This window comes from Phascolarctos cinereus, unplaced genomic scaffold (assembly GCF_003287225.1).
Source record: "Phascolarctos cinereus isolate Bilbo 61053 unplaced genomic scaffold, phaCin_HiC Scaffold_726;HRSCAF=1367, whole genome shotgun sequence".
Lineage (NCBI taxonomy): Eukaryota > Metazoa > Chordata > Mammalia > Diprotodontia > Phascolarctidae > Phascolarctos > Phascolarctos cinereus.
The window spans coordinates 306,457,201-306,472,063 of NW_027556098.1; the positions used below are offsets into that span (position 1 = coordinate 306,457,201).

The 14,863-nt window shown below is 42.6% G+C and overlaps 1 protein-coding gene across 1 annotated transcript in view; it reads left to right on the forward strand.

Moving 5' to 3' along the window:
• The window catches only part of TTC12 (tetratricopeptide repeat domain 12), a 52,340-nt gene extending 40,228 nt beyond the window's left edge, over positions 1–12,112 (forward strand). Inside the window, 5 exon segments of the mRNA XM_078156860.1 lie at positions 399–467; positions 2,702–2,803; positions 6,206–6,305; positions 8,970–9,195; positions 11,946–12,112. Of these exon segments, the coding sequence (XP_078012986.1) occupies positions 399–467; positions 2,702–2,803; positions 6,206–6,305; positions 8,970–9,195; positions 11,946–12,021 (573 nt within the window). The 3' untranslated portion in view covers positions 12,022–12,112.
• The last annotated feature ends 2,751 nt before the right edge of the window (positions 12,113–14,863 follow it).

A 14,863-nucleotide genomic window follows, 5' to 3' on the forward strand; every position in this document is an offset into this window, starting at 1 on the left:
AAGAAGGTAGGGATGAGTTGTAACCTGGGCCACTGGGCCCCCACAGATTCACTGCAGGATTAAAGTGTCGCACTGTTGACTAATGTTGATCTTCCACTCCACTAAAACTCCTTCATCTTTTTGAGTGAATTCTTGTTGTGCCATCTTCCCACCACCCTATATTGTTGAAATGAACCTAAATTAAGGACTTTGTATTTTTCCATATTAAAATTTTATCCTATTTGACTTAACCTATCATTCTAACCTATTGAGATCCTTTTGCATCCCAATTCTGTCATCCAAAGCGTTAGTGATCCCCCCACACACCCTGCTTTGTTTTACTGGCGGATCTGATAGGCATTGTCTCTATTTTTACCCATGGCATCAATAAACCAATTGAATCCTCTTTGTTATACCAGGTCTTAGCAGAAGAGGTGAGCAGGAGGTGTGTGTCTCTGCTGAACAGTGAAGATGGTGGAATCCTGACAGTAAGTTTGTCCTAAGGAAATCCATAAAAGGCTTTAGTATGATTTGGAAATGAGCCAGATTATAAAAATAAGCACATCTGACGTGTGTGTGTGTGTGTGTGTGTGTGTGTGTGTGTGTGTATCCATACCTGGGCTGTGTGGGACAAGTCAGAATTGGATTCCTAGTCTAGGCATTTTTGTATCCTGTGTGTAACTCAGTTACAGACTTTGAAAAACCATGTCCCCTATGATGTCAATATATTTGTGCTATGAAGAGTAGAATTTTCTAGCATTAAAATATTTGTATTAGTAAAACATACTATTTTAAAGGCCTTTGTATTCCCCAGTAGGTAGGTGCTAGTCCTGGCTCTTCTAAAAATGTTCTGTCTACCTTGTATGGTATGGAGACAGGCTTAGTGGATTAGCTAACTCTTCTGATCTGGAATCCCATCTTCCATAAGCTTGTACGTTCACCTCAGTTTAGCTTGGGTGATATGCAGCAGTTTATGTAGGATGGTTTCAGTTTCCTTTTCCACTGGTTCTGATTTGGAAAAGAAAGCTCGAATGGGCCTGTAATTAACACAGTTCAGCAGGAAAGGAATGTTACTACCACACAAGAGCATGTCATCTTCTCACACTGAACAGAATAGGAGCATGTTTGCCACCCTGTATCCCAATCTCTAGACAGCTTCATGGGTGTAGTAAACACTTGGCTGGGCCTTGTACGTTGTCACTTCAAAGTGTTCTTATCATATCTCAGGCTAAATACATTTAGGAGACTTGATGTGACATTAGGAAGGGGGCTCAGAAGCCATCTAATCCAGGCTCCATCATTTTATAGGCAAAGAACTTAAGGCCTGGGGGGAGGGGAGGGGAGGGAATTAAGTGACTTGACCAAGGGTACCCTTCCAGGAAAGCTGGCTGTTTCCAGGTTTTCACTGGAACTTCTCAGCCTTCAGTTAAGATTAGCTCCTTCAAACTCACCTTGGGAGAACTCAGCAATTCCAGGGGCTCTTCAGAACTGCGCCACTAGCCAGGGGACCCAGAGAACAGAACAAAACGCCCACCATCCAAATCCGGGGCTATCCCAAGCAGACAATTCACTTCTCAGATGGTCCTGGGAGTCTTTCAAGTTTCTCTAGATTTCTCGCTGAGAATCACTGAGTAATCACTACATATGAGCATATAGTGCCTAAAATCCAACAGCTCTGGGCACACATAGAGTTGAACAGGAATTTTACCAAGGGGCTCTAATTAGCACATAGAGCCATACAGGGCAGGGCAACCAGGGCTCTGTCTCTGGGCACTGAAATTTAGAGGATCCTTCCATTTGTACTCTAAGATGCAGAAACACTTAAGTGAGCTTAGCAGCTAGTAGCTACAGTAACTGGATAGACTAGGCAACAACTAGATGTCATGTTTCTTCCCCACAGTAGCAGCCACATCCCAGATGAGTCCCTTCTGAGCCCAGAACCCTCCACTGCCTTCCCGGTTGTCACCTCATGATGTTTCAAAGTCTCTTGTCTCTGCTACATGGTACAGTGTTCCAGGGTATCTCTCCCATTGGAGCCTTAAGTCTCATGGTCTCTCCTCCCTCACCAACTGAATTTGTCTTAAACATTTAGTTGAGATTGTTTTCACGGTCCCTGCCCCAGACACCAAAACTGCTAACTACAACTCTTTTGGCTTGCATCCCTTAATGAGAGCTGCCTCCTCTAAATTCTGATTAAGGATTTGAGGTTATAACGTCATCTAGACCATCTAGCTTCCCAAACATGTACTTACTAATGACTTTTGGCCCTGTTTTTGCCCATGTAATGTTCTTCCTCTGCTAGAATGGATGGCAGTCCATTCTGTTGCATGATAACTAATAGACCCTGGAGCCTCGTGATGCCCTCTACAGTTTGTCTTCCTCTCTGCAGGACTGGACTCCCTGGCTATGTGCAAAACTACACTAGGAACTGCTGAGCAGCTACCAGCCGTGGCCCATGCTGGGCTTCTCTCTGCTGGGAAGCATCTTTGAGGTCTTGGAATTGCCTCCCTACAGCTTTATTAAAAAGAATAGCATTCTCCAACTATTACGTGGCTATTAGATTTTTATAGGTGCATATTTTGATTCCAACACTAATGATTGCTTTTTCATTACCGAACTATCTGCCAAATGAAAGAAGTCAGAGCTTCATTAACTCTTAAAAGCCATCACTGGTTTTTTTCTAGAAAACCCTTGCTCATGCTTCATTTTCTCTTTCCCTAAGAGAGCTGCTGGAGTTCTGAGCCGGGTCCTCTCAGCCTCTGTGACCGCCATTGAGGAGACGGTGAAAGCAGGTGTGATGAAGACGATGATTAAGTTTCTAAAGGTAATACTAGTTTGAAACTTCCTGTAGTTCATGGAGTCTAATTGTTATAATTTGTGTTTTTATTATTGTAAATGTTATTTTAGGAGTCTAAAATTATTATTATCATTAGCACTAGTAGCAGCATTTTGTTTTTCAATAGGTTTTTTTCAGTGAATTTGCCATTACTTTTTCACGACTCTTAGGTTCTGAACTTCTTGAGGGTGTCTTCTACTAATTCTCTATTCTTCCCATATTGCCCAGTCCTGTGCAGTGTCTTGTGAAAGCAGATATTCATTAAAAGCTTCTTGAATGAATGAATGAATGAATGGAATTGGGAACTCCCACACTTCTATACATGAATGCTCTCTGATTCATCAGTGGAGGAGACCCTGAATGTGGGAACTCCCTCCACCAATGTAACTCTGTGACTTAGTAGATCCATGTTGTGGAGTTACCTGAAGCATTTGGAAGTTAAATGACTTGCCCTGGGTCCTACAGCTAGTAAGTGTCAGTAGCAGGATTTGAACTCATCTTCCTGAGGCCAAACTGAGCACTCTATCCACTACACCCCTCTGCCAATTCAGTGGACCCTCTTGGCAACCACTTTTCACTCAAGCCTAAACTAGAGGCAATGGGTGACAGCACGGTGCAGTGGGAAACCCTGGGTGCGTATATCACCAGCCCTGCCACTTACTACCTGTGTGACCCTGAGCAATCAGTTTTCTCATTATTAAAATGAAGGGAATATACTGGATAAGCTCTCGGGCCCCTCCCAGATCTACGTCTGTTATCCTGTGGCCTCTCTCTTTTAAAAAGGTGGTTCCCATCAGCTTCAGCAGTGCTTCATAGCCACAGTACTGTTCTGCTGATAACTTTTCCTTACAAATATTTCTTATTACTCATTTGAAGAGTATTAAATTATGATATCCAGCAACTTACTATTTTGAAAGATTATTTGCTCTGCAGAGGGATGCCTTAGGACAGAGGCAATACTGGACTCTTATGCTTGAGATTGTAAATCTAGGGAAGAGAAAATGAGAAGGGAAGTTGGGGTAATTCATGGGCTAGCACTGAAAGGGTAGCACAATGAATTAGTACCATATCCCTTTCTATTCTGTCTTTGGTCGTACTAGCCTACTCACTCAACTGAGGTGAGAAGTTTGATAAAAAATCTCTGGGTGATGCGGATTAGATTGAAGAAGAGCTGTTCTTGGGTATAGGGAAGGGAAGATTAAGGCAGATTTTGAATGTAGACCACCACTCAAATGATCAAATGAAAAAATATTTGTAAAGTCCTTAGCACTATGCCTGGCACATAGTAGGTGCTTGTTGTTTTTCAGTCATGTTTGACTCTTCATGGCCCCATCAGGGGTTTTCTTGTCAAAGATACTAGAATGGTTTGCCATTTCCTTCTCCAGCTCATTTTATAGATGAGGAAACTGAAGCAAGCAGGATTGAGTGACTTGCCCAGGGTTACCCAGCTAATAAGTGTCTGAGGCCATATTTGAACTCAGGAACATGAGTCTTCTTGACTCCAGGCCCAGAGCTCTGGCCACTGCATCATCTAGCTGCCCTAGTAGGTACTTAATAAATGCTTATTCTATTTCCTTTTCTCTTCCCCACTCTTGAAAGCTGAGTTTTGACTTTTAGATGTTAACTCCCATATATCTGTTATGAATGTTCCAGAAGCTCCTGATCTTGCTCTCAGTCTCTCTCTCTTTTTAGCTTCTCTCTTCTCTCAGTCTTCTGTCTCTGTCTGTCTCTCTCTGTCTCTGTCTCTCTCTCTCTCTCTCTCTTCTCCCCACCTTCTACTCTCTTCTTTCAATATATCTAGATATAGATATTCCCCCCTTTCTCTTCCTCCTGTTTCTCTCTGTCTCTCTCTTTCTCTCTATCTTGTATCTCTCTATGTATATATGTGTATATAAATATATATATATGTATACACACACACACTTCTCCCTTCTCTCTTTTCTCCCTCCCCTCTTTCTCTTCTCTCTCTCTACTTTTTTCACTATTCTCTTCCCTCTATTTCCTTCCCCCTCTTTCTCCCCTCCCTGTCTCCCTCCTCCCTCTTTCTCCTTGTCTCTCTCTCTCTCTTTCTTTCTTTCTATCTTGCATCTCTCTACATATATATGTATATATGTGTGTGTATTATATATATACATACACACATATGTATACACACACACTTCCCCCTTCTTACCTCCCCTCTTTCTCTTCTCTCTACTTTTTTCCCCACTGTCTTCCCTCTCTCTCCTTACCCCCTTTCTTCCCTCCCTGTCTCCTTCCTCCTCCCTTTCCCCTTGTCTCTTTCTCTCTCTCTCTCTCTCACACACACACACACACACACACACACACACACACACACACACACATACACACATGTGCATGCATGCACACTCACTTTTTTAAAAAGCTGTGCTTTGTAATTTGAGAGATGATGATTTGACAGTTTTCACCTCTTGGAATGATTTAAGTTCATGGTGTTCTCCCTGCAGAGCTGTCAGCTTGACAGTCTTAGTAAGACAGCAGCCACTCTCAAGTGGGGATGTTACAGGGAAAGGCTTTGTCATTTTTCTCTTTAGGGTAAGATATGGCTGCCACTTTGGTAACTTCCTTCTATTCTCAACAGTTCACTTATGAAGCCTCCCCAGGGATAATTAGCCAGGGTGAACATTGCGTAACAGGCATATGTCTATTTCAGAGGGTTGGGTTTGAATATTAGAGTTGATGATGGTGAGAACTTTAAAACTGACCAGATCTAAGGTAGCAGGGCACCCTGAGGGAGAGAGAGGAGCCAGCAGGTGCCAAGCAGGTCAGATGACCACTACCACCATGATGTAACTCTCCTCAGACCCCGAATCTTCCAGCCTGGCTTGACCACTGCTCCTGCAGAAGCCACAGCAACTCAAGACCCAGAAAAGAAATGTCTTGCCACCAAAATCCTTGGGACTGTCAAGTGTTTCAGTGTCAAAAACTGATGATTTTATCCTTGGAAATGCCATTAAGGAAGAGGTATTAACATTGTTTTTGCCAGTGCAACCTTAGGACCATAAGACCTTTCCATGTGACTTGCAGATGAGGCCTTCCATGTGTGTTATCTCCTCCACTGGAATGGGAGCTCCTCAGACCAGGGTCAGACTGACTTTCTGTTTGTGTCCCCACTGCTTAGTACAATGCTTTGCACCCAGTAAGCACTTAATGAACGTTTCATTCAGTCAGTCATCTAAGCTTTGTTCTTTAGAGGATGTGAACCTCATAGAACACTCATTTATAAAATATCAGTAAACCGCTGCTGCAGTCTGTCTGGCTGACTCGGATTTCCAGGCAAGGTTAAACTATGTGAGTATCAGATGATAGGGCTGTATGTGTATTTTTAAAAATTCTTATTTCTGCTTTTTTAAAAAATCTAAAATCTAGGCTGGAGGCCAAACTGCATCACGCTATGCCATAAAGATCCTAGCTGTCTGTACTAATATTTATTACCAGGCTCGGGAAGAAGTAACAAGACTGGATAAAAGTAAGTGACAATTTAAATAGAGAGGGGCTGAGTCTCAGAGGTTGGTCTAGCTCTGGAGTCTAGCACAGTGCCTTATATGTAATAGGCATAGGCTGCTTTGGATTGGAGCCTAAAGAGGACTGTAGTTAAAGGGTGGTTAAAAACCTAGCAGTGATGTCCTTAGACCTTCCCCAGGACTCTGTAGTGTTTTCAGAGCAATGTATTAGTTTGTCTTTGGCTACGAGAGCATTTAGTCCTTCAGCTACAAACAGGTGGAACATATGTGCTGGAGAATGAGCTGGGGATCCTCCTTCCTCTGAGAGACACAAAGCAAAAAGCAGAAATGACAAGTTCTTATTTGAGAAACAATGTCTTTTCACCAATTGTCATTGGCATAGTTTGTGAAGTATTTCACTGTATTGGCCTAACACAGATTCTTTCTTTGCCTTTGGAAAATATAATCCAGCATGCAGTAAATGAGAAAATCCTCTCGGATAAGAGACGGGCCTTAACTTTGTAACGGTTTTTCAGACTGGTTGTTGATAGCAGGGGGTCTCTAGCTGAGACAACCTCATGATGGCATCCATAGTAACTCTCAGCATATTTGTGCTGATAGAATGTAAACCCAGGAAGGCCCCTGCTGTAGGCGAGGACTCTGCTTCCAGTTCCTCTTACTTGCCCCGTGTGTGTCAGGATGGGCACGCTGCTTACTTACCCAGGATGCTTGGGTACAGCTATTCACTGTAGTGTCTTCTAGCCTAACCATCCCAACAGCACATTTCTGTGTTGGGCCATCTATGCTTCTGGGACACAGTTGCTGTGGTGCCTCCCTGTACTGGAACTTTCCAGTTTTCAGCTTCTCAGTCTTCTGATTGAGTCAAATTGTAGAGTCGTGTTAAGGCCAGAGTCCAAAGACAGCATTGTGTGGGCTCTGCTGCCAGAAGGTGTGGTGGCAGTCTGTGTGGGATATTTGCATATCACTCATGCCAAAGTCACCTACACTGATTGCATCTGGAAATTTGTTCCAAAATTGGACCTTTCCCACCTCCAGCTCATCCTTGTTGGCAAAGATAGTGTTCCAAATATTTTTACCGAATATCTCCATTCAAGGTTGAAGATGATAAGAGCAGAGAAGGGAACAATGGTTAGATGTTTGTTTACCCTGATGACAACCTACCCAACTTCTGAGCTTCTATGTATCTGGTGAGGGCACAGGCTGGCATCTTCAGTGTTATCCTTGACTCCTTACTACCACCACCACCACCACCACCCATGTACAGTCAGCTGTCAAATCTTGTCCTTCCTTCTTCCGCAACATCCCTTGCATCTGTCCCCTTCTCGCTACTCACAAGCTACTACCCTAACTCAGGCTTTCATCCCCTCTCCCCTAGACTGTGGCAATAGCCTCCTCCTATTGGACCAGCTGCCTCAAATTATCCCCTCTCTCCAATCCAGCCTACACACTGCTGCCAAAAGGATTTTTTTAATTCAGGCCCGAACATGTCACTCTCCTACTCAGTAAATTTGGTGTCCTTTTGGCCCTAGGATTAAATATAAGCTCCTTTGTTTGTTTTTAAAACTTTTCACAACCCTAAGCCTGAACTCCTTTTCCAGTCTTGTTAAAACATTCCTCTTCTTGAATGTCCAGCTCAACTGTGCTTCTTGCTAATCCTCAGAACCTGCCCTCTAACACAAAGCCTTTTCCCATCCCTGCTGGCTGTGACCCCTTCCCATACACTTAATCCTGTCTGTTTTGTATATGATTCTATAGGCATAGGTTGTCTTCCCTAATAGAAGGTAAGCTCCTTGAGGACAGGGCCTGCTTCCTTTTGTCTTTATATCTCTACCACCTAGGACAGTGCCTAAGTCCTAGCAGGCACTCAAATCCTTGTTGATTGATTTTTGGATGTTTATTCTAGGGGAATAGGGTCTTCTGAAAAGGTCTCTGAAGCACATTCTGATTGGCTCCACAGGAGAATTGAAATATCCTGTTTTAATTCGTGGACCCAATAATGGTGCAAAAACAAGCACTTCTGTTAGTGTTGAGTCTGTCTTGGCTGTGTCTGTGTCATTGCTGCTGTTCAGAGTAACACGTCCAGGATGAGAGAGAGGATCTTTTCTCTCTTGGCTAGCACTGGGTGACATTTCCCAGACTGATAACCTCAATACAGCTAAACAAACATTTATTAAGTGTCTGCTGTGTATAAAGCGCTGCCACAGGCTTTGTAAATATGAAAACAAAAACCAGATAGTCCCTACTCTCAAACAGCTCATTGGGCAGGTGCCCAGAGTACCTGACTCAGGTGTCTTGGGGGAATAGTTACTGTCTAATTTCGAAGGCAGAATAGCACTTTCCAGTTCCAGAGTTCTGGTCTGTCCTTTTGACATTTGAAGTCTTGCTCTGTAAGCTGAGCAAAACTACTCGCTTCATTTCTTCTGTACCATTCATTGTATGGTTGTACCTTCTTTGGGTTCTTGTTTCCGATTCCCTAGCACTAATGGAGTGGAGGGTTTACTGCCTCTTCCCTGTTTTGCTGTCCTCCTAGCTGTGTAGTTCTCCATTTCTCCATCTGACTTTAGACTTTAAACTTTAGACAGCTAGAAAACTCAATTGAATTGTAGTGCTTCAAGGAACCTTGGAAATTAAGAAAATTGGTGGCATTGTTTTCTTTTCTTTTCCCATAGGGTTTAGTCTTTTGATCAAGCTGCTTGAGGCAGAAGATGAGATTATTGTGGGGAATGCAGCTCTCTGCATTGGTAATTGTGTAGAGGTGCCTGGAGCCGCTTCTGCCCTGCTAAAGTCTGATATCGTAAAGATCTTGTTAAAACTCGCAGGTGGGGATGCCAAGGAAGCTTCTGTGCAGCTGAATGCGGGGATTGCTCTGGGAAAACTGTGCACGGCTGAACCAAGGTACCAGGTGTCTGAGAGGTATCAAGATAAGCCAGCCAGATTAACGTCAGGTCACCGAGGCAAAGGGAATATGTGGCAGTGCACTGCTTTCACGGAGAATGTGGGGGTCGTGTGGGATCCTGACTAATTAGGTATAAATATAGATAGGGATTTTTTTTTATAAAAGTTCAATTCTTTTGCCAACTTAATTCAACAAACACTTACTAAGCATCTATTATGTGCAGAGCACCATAGTAGACATTAAGGGAGCTGCAGAATTCATGTTGGGGTCCCTGTTCTCATGGGACTTAGTCCATTTGGAACAAATGATTCTTACAGAGATAACTGTAATATACTAATACATGGTAAGTGTATCAGAGAGAAGCAAAGTAAAGTGTTTTGTGAGTTTTGAGCTGGAAAAAATCATTACAAATAGGGAGAACCATCAATAGTTTCATGAAGAAGATGAAATTTGAGTGGGGCTTTAATGCATGAGTGGGACTTGGAAGTGAAAGGCAAGAGACATTATTCTAGGCATGGGAAAATAACAGGAGCAAGGGGAGCAAGAAAGTGTATTTGGGGGCTGGAGGGAAGGGGCAGAAAATGATCCAGTTTTCTTAGAGCATTAAGTGTTTATGGGGAATAATAGAGAGAAACCTGGAAATATAGGATGGTACCAAATTATGGAGGGCACTGAATGCCAAGCAAAGGGAAAAAATCTTAATCAGTAGGCAGCAAGAAGCCACTGAAGATCTTTGACCAGAGAATTGACATGATAAGATCTATGCTTCAGGATGATTATTTTGGCAGCATTATGAAAGGTAGATAGGAGAGACAGACAGAGAGACAGAGAGAAGGTAGGAAGACTATTGCAGTACTCCTGGTGGGTGGTAATGAGGGCCTGCAGGAGGATAATGCAGTGGGAAAAGTGGGTGGAGGAGTCAAGAGATATTGCAAAGAGCAAATAGCAAATTACAGGATATAGGAGGTTAGGAAGAGGCAAATATAACGTGAAAGTTTCTAACACAAGAGACTGGGTAAATGGTGATAATACTAAGAGATAAAGAGTAAAGTCAGAAGGAGGAGCTTGTTTAGGATAAAGAATTATAAGTTTGGTTTTTGGATACTTTGAGCCAGATTCCAGTGGACCATCCAAATAGAGAGGCCTGTAGTTACTTGAAGATATGAATCCAACATTCAGAAGAGAAGTCAGGGCTATAAATAAAGATGTGGGGAGTTAGCAGTCTGGGATGGTGGCTAAATCCTATGGGAAGGAATGAAGTTGCTAAAGAAGAGAGAATGTAAAGAAAGAAAAGAGCCAAGGACAGAACATTAGGGAACAACACCATGTTGAGGGGTTGAGAGGGGAAGAAGGAATCAGAAAAGAGGCAAAGTTTAGATGGGTCAGAATTGTAGGAGATGACCGGCAGAAAGAAAGAGGGGTAGTCAGTAGTGCTGCAGAAGAGTCAAGATGGTCGAGGATGGAAGCAGGTCATTGGGTCTGGGTGATAAGGTCATTGGTAATCTCTAAGAGAACACAGTTAGTAGTAGGTATAGAAGCCAGGTTACAAAGGATTGAAGAGAGAATTGGTGGTAAGGAGTAGAAATATCAGGTTGAGCAATGTTCAAGATGGTGAAGTAGATGGGACTTGGGAAGAGAAGAAAAAAAAATTGGACAATGCCTTTTCACATTAATAAATACGTGTTCAATTGAATTTAAATTAGGCAACATGGAAAATGGAAGAACGTCGGTACAAAAGAATAGAAGGTTATTGAGCAACAGTGAGGGTCTAGGTTATGTTTTACACCATAAATGTAGAGTAAGTGAAAACAGCCCGGAGAGGCCTTGGGGCATAATAGAGCATGAGCTAGCCTTGGAGTCAGGGAAACCTGGATTCAAATCATGCCCCTGACACATACTTAACCAAAAGCAATCATTTAATCTCTCAGAGTCCTAGGAAACTCTCAAAGACTATAAATTTTAGGTAAGTTATCAGTCTGCCAAAAATGGTGATTAGCAGGTCAGGAACAGTAGAAAGTCAAGGGGGCACAGGCTTCTAGGACAATGGTTAGTGAAATGCTAAAGGGACAGATCATATGGTGGAGGTCAGATGGAGAAGCAAGTGAAGTTAGTATGGGTGGTATAGACAGGGAATGGCTCTAGGGGTCACAGGCTACAATTAGGGCTAAGAATAAATCTAGAGAGGGGCAGCTAGGTGGCACAGTGAATAGAGCACCGGCCCTGGATTCAGGAGGACTTGAGTTCAAATCTGGCCTCAGACACATAATGCTTACTAGCTGTGTGAACCTGGGCAAGTCATTTAACCCCATTGCCCAGCCAAAAAAAAAAAAAAGAATAGTTCTAGAGAAAGAAATGGATTAATAGGAAGTTGTATGAAGGAGTGGAATTTCAAAGTCTTGGTAAGATCAAAGATGTGTAGCTCAAGTAGAGTGGAGGAGGAGGGCCACTAAGAAGTGGCCACATGCTGGGGGTTCCTGAGAGGGACAGTCTCTGTCTGTGCCCTTCTGACCAGCCAGACACATCTGGCCCTGTCAATCAGAAATGGCATCATGATTGTTTTTAATACTGAGTCTCTGAAAGCTCCATTCCCTTTCAAAGCATTGGAACTCTCAATATGACAGGGCCATTCCTCTTCCTCATACACTGATGTCCAGTAGTAGCTGAACTTCTTGAGGGCCAGGAGTTGGCCTGAACAATGGCTAGGGTTTCCTGGGTCAGGAACTGAACTTTTGCATTCTGGTTGTTACAGGCACACTGTTCAGCTCGAAGAGCTTCATGGGATAGAGATCCTCAACTCAACTATGAAATACATCAAAAAAACTTGAGAGGCGGCACATTCTGCCTGTATCTTACAGTGATGTTCACTCTATACTGTTGATCTTGGTCTCATGGTAATAAAGTTATTATTTTAATATATATCCAGGTATTAGATATTTATTTTCAGAATTCTCCCCCTTGAATTTTAACTAGCAACCAAAGTGTGGAAATTACATTGAGTATGAATAAACACTGCCTTCCCATCCGTCAGGCATGACTGCTCTTCTGTTACCTCAGGTGACACGATGAGTCAGCGCTGGAGACTTTAGGGTTCCTGAAGGAAACAGCCAACAAGGCCCATTACTAGGAGCCTTTATTAAGAACAGCTTGAACTCTTGAGAGGTTTTGAGTGTTTTGCTATTTATTGCCTGTCCCAAGGCTAAACCATCAGTGCAATACAGGAAGTAGATTTGAGTAAAGCATTTACCCACCCATGAATCAGAGCCCAGAATCATCTATCTAATTAAGAAGATGAAAACCCAGAGCCTCTCTCTCCTAACACACCTGATGAAGGTTTTCTGAAAAGGCATTCACTCTCATCTTAAGCAAAGATAAATGATTCATGACTAAAGGAGGCTCACAAGATTGTCATCCCCACCTGAAACCAGATGAGCCATGCTGAGCTGTGGGTGAAGCAGCCTGGATTTTCATTATGCAAAATAATTATGCAGCTCCCATCCAGCATAGTGAGAAGCAAATCCTGGGCTGAGAGTCTGTAAACCTGCCTGTATCCCTCCCATAAGGTAAACACATGCCACAATCCTTTCTATCTAGTGTCTTGCCAAGCCAGCATCTAAGAGATCATTGAATGGAAAAGAGAGGCCATGTTTGATGCAGGTCATAGAAGAGAAAAAAATCGGTGGTTGACTTTGTCATCTTCACTGTCTGTAAGATACAAAAGGCATCGTGTGTCCCTAACCGAGAGGCTTGCCTCCTTCGATTTAAAGTGGAACCCGCTCCGCCAGCCTTTTGGCTTCACTTGTCCCCTTAGACGTTTGTGGGTGGTTATTATATACGTAATCTCTTCCCTGAAGAGTAGGGAATGTCAAATTATATCATTATCTTTGCTTCAGAGTGCCTACTGAGAGCAGTAATCTTCTATGCTTCAGAGGAAGGATCTGTTTCCACATCTGAAGAGTTTTCTTTCCATTGTGCTGGTGTGAGAGGATAGATTATGTATCCAGTGCACTCCATTTTCACAGTGCAGAGAGAGCTGGGCCTCCTCTTCTTAATCTTGTTATCTCTAAAGTACACTATGGTGCAGGGCTTTCAGGTGGGATGGGGAAAAAATCAATCAGGTATTTAAGAAATAACTTTGTTTTGCTGAACCAGGAACTGATGTCATACTCCTCATTAAGTTGACCTCAGACTGAGCCCTGGAACATAGCTTCATTTTAGGCAGAACAAAGGCTGCTGGCAGAGGTCCAGGGCACAGCTTAGCATCTGAATTTGTGGACACTAGGAAACTGGGATCATTTAACCTGCAAAAGAATTCGCAGGTCTTCAAGCTTGGCCAGGGCCAAAGATGTCTTTATCCCTCTACAGGCTGTGCTGCTGACTCATCTTCACAGAACTTTCTCTACCATGCCCCTAGACTGATACAGTTTTTTCTCCCATCTCCTCTTTCAGTTCCCTTTTTTCTGTTGTCTTCTCTTTGTGAGAAGCTCCATGAGGTCAGGGTGGGTAAATGCTTTACTCAGATCTACTTCCTGTATTGCACTGATGTTTTAGCCTTGGGATGGGCAATAAATAGCATACTGACACTCAGTATGGTACCTGGCACATTTGTTGTTCAGTCGTTCGGTCATATCTTACTTTTCATGACTTTCTGGACCACGGCACGTCAATGCTGTCCATGGGATTTTCTTGGCAAAGATACTGGACTGGTTTCAATATTTGTTACAAGAGCTGGTGGAAGAGAAAAATGCTTGTTAATTTTTTTTTAATTTAATTTAAAAAGGGGTTTAGTTAGCAGGAAAATAATTAGACCCAGCCCATTTGGTGGAACCTTTCCTTGGGCTTTGAAAAGCGGAGATGGTTCTATTTTTAAATACAGATTCAACAACTGAGCCCTACAGCCATGACAAACATAGGTCTCCTGCCAGCTCAAAGGCAGTGGTGGTGTAAGGAAAAGAACATTCAATCTAGAATCAAAAGAGCTTGGCTGTAGCTCTTTTCTTTGGACCTCAATTTCTTCATTTGTCAATGGAAAAGGAGCAAGGGTCACTGGGGATACTGAAACGAAATTAGGAGCTAAGATTCCCCGTTATTCTCCTTCACTTCTAAATGGCTTTTCTAGGACCTTTCTTTACAAAGAAGAGTTTTTAGCCCTTCAGGAAGAAAATCAAAACTCTTTAGACAACAGAATAATGTTGTCCTGGGACTTTGTGGGAAAGAAGGGTGGGAGGAGGAACTGAGGTGAGGCTTGGTATCTATTCATTTTTGCCAGATGTTATAGGCTCAGAGCATAACTAGGTAATGTCACCTACCAGAATTGACTTTTAAAATACTTTAGTAATTCAGAAAAAATGCAATCAGTAGACCAGCTTTTGTGTCCCTGGGTGGCTCAGCCACTAATTAAAGCCATATTACTTCTCTGCAATAAATATGAGCATGAGACCAAATGTTGATATTTTCTTAAAATATATGGTTTTCTTTCTTACTCCAAACAAGATCTACTTTGTATAGAGAGAGGCATAGAGTGGCCTCAAATCAATATTCATTAGGCAAAGATTACTGTGTTTAGGCGTTGTTCTAGGCACACAAAAAATAAGTACAATATAATCTCTGTATATAATTTGTACAAAAAGTAAGTATAATATGAGGTCAAATTATGTAGTAGAATGAGAA